This window comes from Euprymna scolopes, chromosome 6 (genome assembly GCF_053919585.1).
Source record: "Euprymna scolopes isolate OS-2025 chromosome 6, ASM5391958v1, whole genome shotgun sequence".
In the NCBI taxonomy this organism is placed as follows: domain Eukaryota; kingdom Metazoa; phylum Mollusca; class Cephalopoda; order Sepiida; family Sepiolidae; genus Euprymna; species Euprymna scolopes.
Genome location: NC_136487.1, coordinates 112,283,559 through 112,295,913, shown reverse-complemented (window position 1 = coordinate 112,295,913; position 12,355 = coordinate 112,283,559). Strand labels below are relative to the sequence as shown.

Sequence of the window (12,355 nt, the reverse complement as noted above, 5' to 3'; positions counted from 1 at the left end):
TAACAAGGTTAAGTGGAAGTATACACCAGGGGCGTTTTTTAATGTGGAGAAAAGGAACAAAAATTTAAAATTGTCTTGGTCGTGAAGGATTCCTCTTCCACTAACTAAAAATAAATTAAAGTACAGCATCTGAAGAACAGATACTACACTTTGAGGTATCAAATCTTTTATTCAGGTTACAAATACAATAAAAATTCAGTATGAACAAAACCTTAGGCACAAGGCCAACTCATAAATGGGGGAATGGAGGTCGTTGGTCATCCTTGTCACTCTAGAACTAAACATAAGGTTCGCTTAGTTAGCAGCCTTTTTCACCATAATACCGTATTCACCCTTTCATACTGGGGGACGTCCGACTTAGAACCCAATCGTTTTAAACATTTTTTATTAATGTGTGAAAACGAAAAAGATAACAATAGTGATGCAATAATTCATTTGTGTCTAGGACAGGGGGGAGAAAAAATAAAAAGTGGTTAATAAGACCCTCCCAACCCAGTCAAATTGATAGACCACCCATTTCACTTCCGGTTGTAAAGGAATCTGATGTCCTGCAGGACAGTCTCTAGGTGGGGGTGCCCTCTAGATGGTATGAAAGGGAGAAAAGAAAAATTGGTGGGTGAGGGGGGAGGTGTTAGTGATTGACTTTTTTTTTTTCTCTCCAAGATGGGTAAAATTTAGAGGGGGGGCAGAATTGCAGTTAAGAGGGGGTTGGAATCTTGCAGGCTTCCTAGTCAGGGAGGGATGGGGCACTCACTCGGCTAGCTAAGAGGCTAATAGTATGATTGGGGTGGGTCCAATAGACCTCTGAACTGCGTACTCCACACCTAGGCAGGAAACATGTGTTCAAATTTGGCTCCTTCCGTACACACAGATTTGCTATGTGTATCCATCTTCTGTCAAATGCTGTGCGATGCAGCCTTCTATCACATCTGATCTTCAACTGTAATTGGTGTTTAAAGAAAGTGATCAGATCCTGATCAGAAAAAGACAACACCCATTGGCCACCTTGCAGTCACAACGTCCAAATCACCATTCTCACCACGGCCAGGATCATAATGTAGAACACTTGTCTTTCCCAGTCCCACGGTGGCCTCACGTTGTCAATGACATTGGATACGGTAATCTGGCAAGGATGCTTGGGATCGATGCAAGCCGTCACCTCGCTGACATACAACCAGTAATGAGTTCGCGGCAGTCAAAGAAAGGGTGATCAGTCGTTTCTGTGGCCATTGTTCTGCAACGGGGACAAGCAGACAACTCCAAAAAACTGAAACTGTATTATACGTTGTACTTTGATCTTGGCCTGATGGCCAAGAAGTCTCCGGAATGTGATAGTTGCATTTCTTACTTACAGATTATTTCATAGTTCTTGCCTCACTGCAATGGTTAAATATCATCCTGTGCTACAGCTGAACAGACCAAACCTGTAACGATGTACATTCACGTTAGATCCACTGCACAATCATACCGGTGATCTCTTTTTGCATTGCGTTCTGCAGTCCGAAATGTGCTGCCTTAGAACTGGGTGAATGAACATATATCATTGTCACATTTTTGGAGTTTTGTATTGTCTAACTATCGTCATGTTAAATTTTAAGCATTCCCTAATTAACTAGGTAGCCTCTGTCTATCGATAACGGTTTTTATGACGATGGCTTAATAAAAAAACAAAAATCAGAAGAGAATGGACGCGTTTTCTTAATTCAAAGTTTTTCGGGGTTTTTTTTTTTATGAACGAAATCTAAAAGTTAATGAAAAATGACCCAACAAAATATCAAGATCTGAGCAAAAATTGACCTGTACTGGTTTCCTTACACCCACTTCCTGTACATCTATTTTGTCTGTTTTTTTTTCTTTGGTAGTATCGCCACCCGGATTTAGAGTTAATAGTAAGGTGAGAGTTGTGAGAAATTAATCTCACAATCTCAATACTCTCTGGCTGAGACAAAAATAATTCCACAATTACAAAACCAGACCTTTTAAACTCAAATTTTATTCAGTTATAGCATCAAAGGTTAATGGTCCGGATACAGTCCTTGCAAAATGTTGGGTCAGTTTTGCCTCCCAAATTGTGAGCCAGTAGTTAATTCCTTTTGTTGGAGTGGTAGTGTGGGTTTACTTAAAAAAAAGTCCATGATAATTCATGGTGTTCTCGGCAAGAGGTCTGGTGCCTTTAATTAGGCATAAAACGAGTCCCTTGGGATCATAATTGAATTGAGAAAAGTCCAAACATTTAGGTGATATAAACATTTAGAAAATGTTCATATGGTGCCATCCTCTAATTGAGATATCTTCGGCACAATATAAAAATGTCTCTGCTTGTAGAGATTTAAAGTTCTTTTTTCACCAAACATTTAGGTGATATAAACATGAAGAAGTTGTTGCGGCTCCATTCTCGATAAGGCATTCTTCTCGGAGCCAACTTTTGGTGAGTCTCGTTCTTGCTGGAGGTGTTTGTAGACTGAAAAACGAAATGGATGTTTACAAAAAAGGTGCCAAGTAATTATCTTGGCTCATACAAATTAACCAATCACAGGCTGCCTACAAGAAATGTGCGTAGGCGGCTTAAAACATGAAAATGGCATTGTAACTGGGATTTCTCACAGAGTACGCCATAAAAATATTTCTTTAGGATGTCATCATAAAATAACCAAATTAGTTCATTCATTAATGAGTAAATTCTAAAACATTTCATTAAAATTTAGTATTTGCATTTGGATAGTTGAAAACTTGAGGCATTTTTATTTTTTTCATCCGTCCCTATTTACTTGCTCCCAGATTTCCCAAAATGGGTGAATCTCTGGATTAGGACAAAAATTAAAATTGCTTAAATTAAGGAGTTCTCCTTTACGGAAAAGTTTAACATCATGACATATACTAAATTCTGTTCATCAAAATCCGTCATCAAAAATAATAAAACAAGAAGTGCTCATTTGTTTTATTTTGATGTAATCATGACATTGTAATATTTTGTTTTTAAAATCTATATATCTATAAAAGTGAACGTGTCTGTCTGTGTACATTTCCCTACACAATAACTCTGTCAATTTTCAGTCTACAGACTCGAAATTTGATATACAGGGTACTGAGATTTGGGAAAATTTTTGTAATCCGTTTTCGGCCAGAAATTTGGCTGTTAAGCGGTCAAAGTTCAATGATTTTACCTTTGAGAACTCTACCAAACTCCTCCGACAATTTGGGGTATAAACAATTGAAATTTTAGATATAGGTTCCTTGGACATGGATCTAACTTAATAACTTGATTTGAGCCCAAAACAAATGTTAAGGGGGTCATTAAATAGGGGTTAAAGTTAAAAAAAAAAAAAAAAAAAAAAGACCACTTTTTTTTTTTTTTTCTCAACATACACCTCCAAACACCCGGGCAACGCCGGGCTGAAATGCTAGTATGAAATAAATAAATGAATCTCCGTCTGGCGTTTTTCCGTTCTTACCTAACAATTGTTACTAATGATCTTGATGTATTAATTTACCCAGCTCCGACCTACCCTCTCTTTGTCCGTCGCCGTTACTTTCGTCTCCGGGTCCTATTCACCCTGCCACCATCCAAGCACAACGTGCCCCCCCCCCTATTTTATTTACTGATGACGATGATGATGATGATGTGAGGTCGTTAGTCGCAACCGTAAACGAACGAGAAAGGTCCTCTTTACCCCCTGTTCTTTTTCTCCAACAGGAAGTACATAAAAACTTCTTTGTTGTTTCCTCATGTTTCTTCTCGACACGCTCGTCCGCCGTTCTAATAGCCATTAGATGACATGACCAAAACTGCTCGGATAGTATTTAACTTTTTTATCACGAATGTCCCAAAGGAGAAAACTTCGCATCCTTTGTGAATTAATAATTATCTAGCAAAAAGAAAAACTATTGTTTTTGTAAACATTTTTTTTTCTTTTTGGAATGGAAGTCAGTGGTTGTTACGGCCTTGTTATTCAGCATAAAAACAGAATACTGTCTGTCTTTCTGCTGATGGTCACTTAAAAAGACGGTCCCAAATCCCTGGATTTTACCCTCCATGGCATGTCTTCAAGTTCCACTATGTTTGCAATTCAATGTTAGGACTATGGTAAGGAAACTGGGGAAAGAAAAAGAAACCCCAAACTCTTTGTTTTATTTGTCAATTCATACCCAACCCTTTTTCTTTTGTCTTCCTCGCCCTCCCCCTTTTTTTTTTTAAAGTTTTGTTTTGGGACGTTTTAATCTTTTTTTCACGAACAATTCCCCTTTTATATCTTTTTTGTCATCAACTATATTGTTTTGTTTTAAAATTGTCTTTTAAATGAGTTCATATTTTAAAACTATAAAAACGAAAAAAAAAAAAAGAAAAGGTTATCGATTCAGGTTGTGTTTATTTACCTGGACAGAATAGCAGATAAAATGGAGAATTCACATTTTCAGTGCGTTTTTTTTCTTCTTTTTTTTAAATTTACTTTTTAAGTTCTAAATCCAAACCCTGAAAAAGACGGATTTAACTGCGACTGTAACTTTAAAACTGTTTAAAAGACAAATTATTTTTTTTAATTAAAGAGAAGTTTGATTTTTTTGTTTGTTTTTTGTTTTTAAATTTGTGAGGAAATTAAATATATAGAGGTGTTAAAAACAACGTGGATACTGTTTTAAAACAAAAAAACTAAACCCCAAATTTAAAATTATTGGTGCTTATGCACTTTTGTTACCGCGCTATTTTTTTAAATAGTATTTTCAAGCTTAATTCAAGTTTACTATATTTTTTATATTTAATTAAGTGGAAGTAGAGAATAATTAAAAAACAGAACACCCTCTCCTACTCATGTGAAGAATGGCTTTCTAAATGTTATTTCAGCTCGGTAACAAAAGTGCATAACTACCAAATTATTCAATTTTATTTTTTTTCCAGATTTTATAAAATGTTATTTCATTTCCTATGTTTGGTTAACAAATTAACAATCTTGGCTACGCATATTAAAAGAAATTCACGTTTAATTGATGTGTTATTATTTATTGTAAGAAGTTTATTTACTAATCTGCCACTGCAGGTCAGTTTATAGTCGTAAGTCCCGCTCCGTCAAAAGAGGAGCAGTTGCTCCTCTTTTGACGAAGCTGGACCTCATCAGGAGCACTTTGAACGAGTAGAAAATTTGTCATGATCGTTTTCGTCGTTATTCCTCGGTTGGAGAGCCTCAGGTGGTTGGCAATAACCCCCACTTTAAATGAGGAGGGGGGGATAATACCTTGGAGCATGATTTCCTAAGACCGAACCGCCGGAACATATTCCACAAAGATTTTTTTTTTTTTTTTTAATAGGTGTGGGATTCACCTTCAACACGAATTTATAAAACTTTTTTTACTATGTTTAAAGCGTTTCTTGGCCTTAAAGTTCGGAGCAAAGTGTAGTGTCTGTTCCTGTTCCGGTTCCGTTGCCATTAACCTTTCTTTGATGCTATATAACTGAATAAAATTTGAGTTTAAAGGTCTGTTTTTTTTAACTGTGGAATATTGGGACAAAAATCAATAATTCAAAATTTCCCTTTATGGGGAGGTGGACTTCCTCCACATTAAACATCATGCCTTCGTGGGGAGGCAAGTAAATAGAGTATACGGTAAACGTTTACTTGCCAACTGCTTAATTTCGATCAAATTCTATTTTACTTAATTTTATATTTAGATTTTAAGTTCTGTGTTGTTTTGTTGACCAACATCAACAATAACTGGGTACTAAGGAAAATGCAATTATGTTATCGTGCTGGCACTGCTGGAATAATTTAACATTCTTAACATGGGGAGGGTTTGTAATTCTGTACTTCCACATAACAATTTAATAAAAAACATATCATAAAACTTGAATTTAACTTAATTTAGTAAAAAACAGCACGGTAACATAAGTGCAATGCAAATGTTGCAACATAGAAAACGCAAAATAAAAAAAATATCAAGTTCATTTGTGTTTCTTGACAGTGATGTTTAAAATTGAGAATTTTAGGATCAGCCATCCTTTAAATCCCATAATCAGTGATAACTACTGGACCCTTTTATTATGTAATTTGCGCACTACGGGAGACACGGCTAAGCCTAATTGAGGCTTAAAGAAGGCGCGCGTGTGTGTGTGGGGGGCTTTAATGGGATTTTACAAGGCGTTTTGCGCGCTTTCTCTTATTTTATTTTTTATTAAATTTACACCGAAGCGTTTAAAATAGGTTTTATAAATTTAACCAAAGGAAATTAAAAATGCACTAGTTTTTGTTTTAAGTCAAATCAATTTTATTCAAAATTTGTCTTTTTGTAAATTGTCGGCAGTTTGAGCAGTGATTTTTTATCTCTATTCAATAAATATGAAAATTAAGCTTAAAATAAAATTCTTTTGACTAGAAACAAAATGTATCTTTTCTGATATTACACTTCACTTTTTCTGTTGTCAATTAATGGGGGAGAAATCTTTCCACACTAAGACCATTATTTTTTTTTCTTATCCAGAGTGCCCCTTTTTTTGGAGCTGAATTTCCCCACATCAAAAACCGACATTGTGTCTAACTCTGCCCTTGTGGGGAGGGAAATAAATAGGAACATAACATCTCGTATTAAAAAGACGTCAAAAGGAAGTTTGCATTTTTGTAATTTCATCTTCAGTTGTAGGGTATTGGAAAAATAGTCAGTTGAGTATTAATAAAAGTTTGAGGATTTTTTTTTCTTTTAATAGAATTTGTAAACGACAAACAGTAAATCATTACATGTTTCATGTTTCAACTGGTAAACGTGTATTTGATATTAACGGTCAAAACATAAAACCAAATAATCCCTATTTTCTTGCCTCTGCACGAAAACCCGCCTCAATTTGGAAGTACCTCTGTATCACCGACCGAAGTCATACTACACATTGAATTATTTATTTGCAATATATATATATATATATATATATATATATATATATATATATATATATAAATTTTCAGATTAGGTCCACCTCCACAATTTTCTTTTAAATGATGACTTGTGAAGGTTTTCGGCCATACTGAATACGAAAATCGTCTTGAAATTTTGCAGAAATAATTAGTTATCGAGATATAAAAAGTTGTATTATGCATTGTATTCTTTGGCGGCCATCTTTGTTACGCGCGTAGATTTGTTTATGGTGTACGCGCGTAAAAACGATGGCCGCCAAAGAATACAATGCATAATACAGCTTTTTATATCTCGATAACTGCTTATTTCAGCAAAATTTCAATGCGATTTCCGTATTCAGCATAGTAGAAAATTTATAAATGTCGCCATTTAAAAGAAAATTGTGGAGGTGGGCCTAATTTAAAAAAAATACCCGGAGTTGTATAGAATTACTATTGTTAATCTTAATTTGTTATTCCATTTGCTATGGCTGGTCCAGAAAACGACCATAATTGTAACCGACATAATTGGCCATTAATGTACAAAGGTACGTCGTTGCGCCATTTTATATAGTACCTGCAATTAGCGGCTGTGACGTTGAGTGAATGTTTACATTCCAAAGTGAATAATGCAACAAGTTTCACTTAGTAATTTGACATTTATTCCATGCGTCTCGAGTCTTGTAATGTTTCAATATAACAATATTAAAAAAATATTGTAGTAGTTAACGTAATTAAGTTCTACTTCTTTTGTACTTGCGTGTTTTCACTCGTATACTGATTGAGACATGCTCAGACTCGCGTAGTAATACTTCTGGCAACCTTTTTTTTCCATTTCCACTCAAACTATTTTGTGACCATTTATAAACAATCAAACTTCAAGCACTGTGCCAACAAGTGACCATATTACTTTGGTCAACTCTCGCCATAATTTGCTGAGTGAGGAGATCAAAGTTCCAATCCAGAGACCAACGTCAACAAATGTCATTCATTTCATCGTTTCTGGCAATGACTTGACACAATAAGATAAAACTTTTGGATTTAATTCCATTTCATGCCGGACTTTTCAGGCCATGTTCCGTGTTGATGAAACCACTGAATAAATTTATAGCAATCGTAGAGAAGTTTGTCTTTCTATCTGAAACCTTGTGACCTTTTTCTTATCAAGCCAAGTCAGTAGGATGGATACAGATGTAGCGATCCTACTACATAAGGTTTATACAACAAGCTATTCATCACCCCAACCTCTACAATATATGCAATTCAACTAAAAGCATATGATCAACATAGATAAATCGATGAGTTTTTGCTAAGAATTTTCATCTTTAATGTACATTGCGTACAATAAGTCATCTTCAAGTCTAATGTCAACAAATACTTCTCATTCACTTAATCAAGTTTTGTGCATTTCATTCATTGTTTTCAAGCTTTTCATAGTTCATCATCTAACTGATTATCTTGTCCTCAAGTAGCTTTTAGCCTTGATAAGTTATGGCTGTTTAGAATTAAATAGCTGGATTCTGAACAAATCAAGATTTCTTAACAAAGACGATTATGAGTACGTGTAAACGATGTTGTATAATAGATTCCTGTTTTTGGATTATTCAAGCTACTGTTCTCATCTTTAGTTTTATTTTCACATTTCGATCGATGTAACATCCGACCTTCAGATGTATCTTGTCAAATTAGAGAATCTTTTTGTCGAACCTCAAAATCTGCACAGAATTTTGAACAGAACCCTTTATTTAATCCACGGAAGTAGCATACTTTTGTTCCACCATGGCCAGGTAGCAGTCCTAAAAGAAATTGTATTTTGAGGATTGAACCTTCAACCTCCAGAAGTGTCTTAATTACACGTAAATTTTATCAAGTAATTTATTTGTTACACTTTGTGTCCTTGTGGCCAATTCTAGTATAAATTTTGTGATTCTCGCCCCCACCACTCCCTTTTTTTTTTTTCTTTTTTTTTTGCATATCTGTACGATCTTACCACTTATCACTACAGATTTATGCTCTGGCAAGTTTACGTGAAGTTACGAAAGCTGAAATATTTTCAGAGAGAATATTAGGATTTAGTTACTTTTTGGCGTTAAACTTGTCTTTGCGTTTGCAATGGGAGTTTCTTGCTGATGCTGCATATAACTAGAGTAATTAGTAATCCCTCTTGGACGTAGGTGAGATTCTAGTAGTCGTTGGCTGATAGCTAAACTGCTGATTTGTTGAGGTGAAGTAAATTGGAGTGGTTGAATTCCCTACCTGTGCAGTAGAAATTTAAATCAGATTTTTATAGCTGTTAGATTTTTTAGATGGTTGCTCTGGGACGATTCTTTTTAGAATTTAATTTTAGCATCCATATCTGTATCCAGCATTAATTTTTTTTTCTGAAGATTTTACTTTATAGGGAGGAAATCTATTGAATATTCTCTAGAGCTATTTTTGCATTTCACATCCTGATTGGTAAATCTGTCCATAGGCATTCATGCACACATGTGCATTCTCATAATAGTTTGAGCTGGTGAAGTAACAAAATCTCTAAGAATATATACATGTGTTAATGATGCTATATAAAAAATTTAGTACAAAATGCAGTACTTAAAGAATTTTAGGATTTAGTAAATTTTGTGTGGAACCTGTCTTTGCATTTGCAATGAGTATGTGTCTCTTGTTGATGTGTGTATGAAGAATATACTAGAGTAGTTAGTTATCCCTCTTACTGTCTATATTTAAATCCAAAAAATAAAATAAGAGAAATATGTAAATGTATAAGAAGGTTGTTGGCAATGTAGAATACCATGATGGTGACTTATGAACAGAAACACACAAATGAATGAAGGTCATGTTAAGATTATAAATCGTAGTGTATTTATTTTTCAAAAGCATTCACATGAATCAGATATGGAATTACTAACTAGTACGATAACAGTCTTTGATAATTTCGAGCGGTACTTTTCTTTTTCACAAAGAAAATAAACCAAAAATATACTGTAAAAACGGAACAAGGGATACGATAATCAAGCAGAAAATAACATGGGAGCAATGAATGAGGGAAACTTAAAACAATTCTTTTTTTATTATATTAAAAAAACAAATGTAAAAATTTTAAGACTATGCTTTTAATTATTTTACTCTAAGTCTAATTACGAGGTGCCTTCAATAAGTTTCCAGACTTTTTTCATATGAGCACTTTTCTTGATAGTATAGACATGAAACTTTAGTCTCATTCGGAAGAATCTCCTCTGGCTGCAGTGCACTTGTTGTACTGTTCCAACAATTTCTGGAAGGCCCCATGGAAATCCTCTTGTGTGAGTGACCTTTGTCACAGCCTCTTTCATCTCCTCAATTATCTTATAATGACAACCTCTAAAGTTTTCCTTGAGCTTAGGTAATAACCAAAAGTCATATAGAGCAAGGTCTGGACTATAGGGAGAATGAGGAACTGTCTTGATTCTTATCTTGGTCAAATAGTCTGTGACAAGGATGGAATTGTGAACTGATGCATTTGCGCAAATCTTTCTCATTTTCAGTTCCTCACAAATAATTGTGTGTACAGTTTCTACACTTACATCAAACTGTGCACTCATTGTCTCTATAGACACATGACAGTCCTTATCCATGAAATTCTTTATTTGGCCAATCAACTCTGGTGTTCTGACTTCCTTGCTCCTCCTACACCTCTCATCATCCCTCACAAACTTCTTGCCTTCCTTGAATCTTTTATGCCACTCAGAAACTGATGCTTGATTCATGCAAAATGATCCAAAAGAAGTCTGAAGCTTTCTATACGTTTCTGTGGTATTTTTTTTTCCAAGTTAAAAACAGAATTTTATCGCATATCGTTTTTCTAAAGTATCCTCATGTCCAGATTGCATTTTTGAAATTCACCAGTTGTGACAATCAGGCTTTAGTAGGGGGTAGTCCAATTCCTGCTGTAGCTGTTCATTTGAACCTGAAGTCATAAAAATTGGTCAGACATCTCATATTGTAATAAAATACTGAATTTTAAAGAGTCTCTGACAATTTAAATGCTTGTACAAAAAATCTAGAAACTTGTTTAAGGCACCTCATATGTCTTTGCCAGGACAACACTGGATAAATACAGCTATTAAATAAGACATTAAAAACAAAATATTGCATTCATATGACAGCTTTTAGTGAATGAAATTGTTCATTGATAAAATCTATGATAGAAGATACTAATTATAATTTTTTTTTTTTTTTTTTTTTAAATAGTTAATGTATGTTAATTGTTTATAGCAGTTCTTGTCTTTTTTATAATGTCTATTGTAAACGAGAAATGAATCAATTATCTCGTACAAGACAGCTTGAATAATATATAGTTGTCGAGATTGGTTGAGTTGGATATGAATTATGAGATATTTAATTTGGAGAGCCAACTAATACTAACTTCACCTTCTGGACAAATTGGGTTTCTAATTCTTATTTGCCTATTTGTATTTGAAACCGCATTCTCCTGAAGTGTGTTAAACCAGCTCTACCCATTCTACTTTTTTTTTTTCTTTTTACAAGGGAGTTACCAGTTATCAAGATCTGAAGGCCACTCGAGGATAAGGGTTAATGAATTTAAATTTAATAATCATTAATGATGTAGATTGGGTAGAATTTGGATTATTTAAGGGGACGGCTCAACAAGAACTTGTTTACGTTGGACTTGAAGGTTACCATGTTGTAATCCGCCAGGAAACGGTCAGTGGAACAGTTTCACAGGCAGGCAGGTCTAGGAAAGAAACTTTGTTCATGGAATCTGAATTTCGATTTAGGCACAGATAGACCAACAATTAATCTCCAACCACTTGCTGTTCGAATAGCAAATTTTGTAGATGTGGGATTGCTGATTTAACCATCATCCAGGTTTTTCTTTGTCTACCACATGGCTTTTTTTGACTTTGTAGACAAGCTGGGGCATTTGCTTCATAGATGAACTATTCTGCTTGATGGCAAAGAGCATGATCGAGCAAGTGCAGATATCTAATGAAGATAACTTGTCAGAGGGAGTTAATTTTGCAGTAACAACATAGTGTTGTTTAAGAGGAAATGCTGCTATTTGATACAGAGGATGCGACGCAGACAATGGTGATCAAGTTTCCAATCACCTAGCGCCTACCACTTTCATTGACCATGACTCACTGCCATAAAGGAGGATCGTTCACACCAGCACTTGATAAATCCTTATCTCGAATCTTAATCAAAGCTGAGAATTGAGTTAACAGAAGACATGATGTGCAATTTGTGCTTTAATGTCAACTTCATCTTGACCTGTGGTGATGGCGCCAAGAGCATCACAACTGTGAATGATGGGTGTTTTGTCTGTTGAAGTGAAACCGGTAGGGAGTATCTCGGTTTTCAAGGTCTTTGTTTTTATCCCAATCTGTGATGCAACACGTTGAAGTGCATTAATAGTAGAGTGGACATTAGCAAATACTTCGCTGAGTAGCATAGTATGATCTGTATAATCCAAATCTTTG

At 34.9% G+C, this 12,355-nt stretch overlaps 1 protein-coding gene across 13 annotated transcripts in view; it reads left to right on the top strand.

The window, feature by feature from the left end:
- The window catches only part of LOC145277872 (uncharacterized), a 623,323-nt gene that overhangs the window by 248,006 nt on the left and 362,962 nt on the right, over nucleotides 1–12,355 (top strand). Inside the window, exon 1 of one of the 13 annotated variants that reach the window (XM_080129851.1) lies at nucleotides 3,535–4,084. The exons of 11 other annotated variants lie outside the window; for them this stretch is intronic. In XM_080129851.1, coding sequence (XP_079985977.1) covers nucleotides 4,034–4,084 — 51 coding nt within the window. In that variant the 5' untranslated portion in view covers nucleotides 3,535–4,033. Of the gene's footprint in view, nucleotides 1–3,534; nucleotides 4,085–12,355 lie in introns of those variants that run through there. One more of the 13 variants, XM_080129858.1, reaches the window with a different exon arrangement.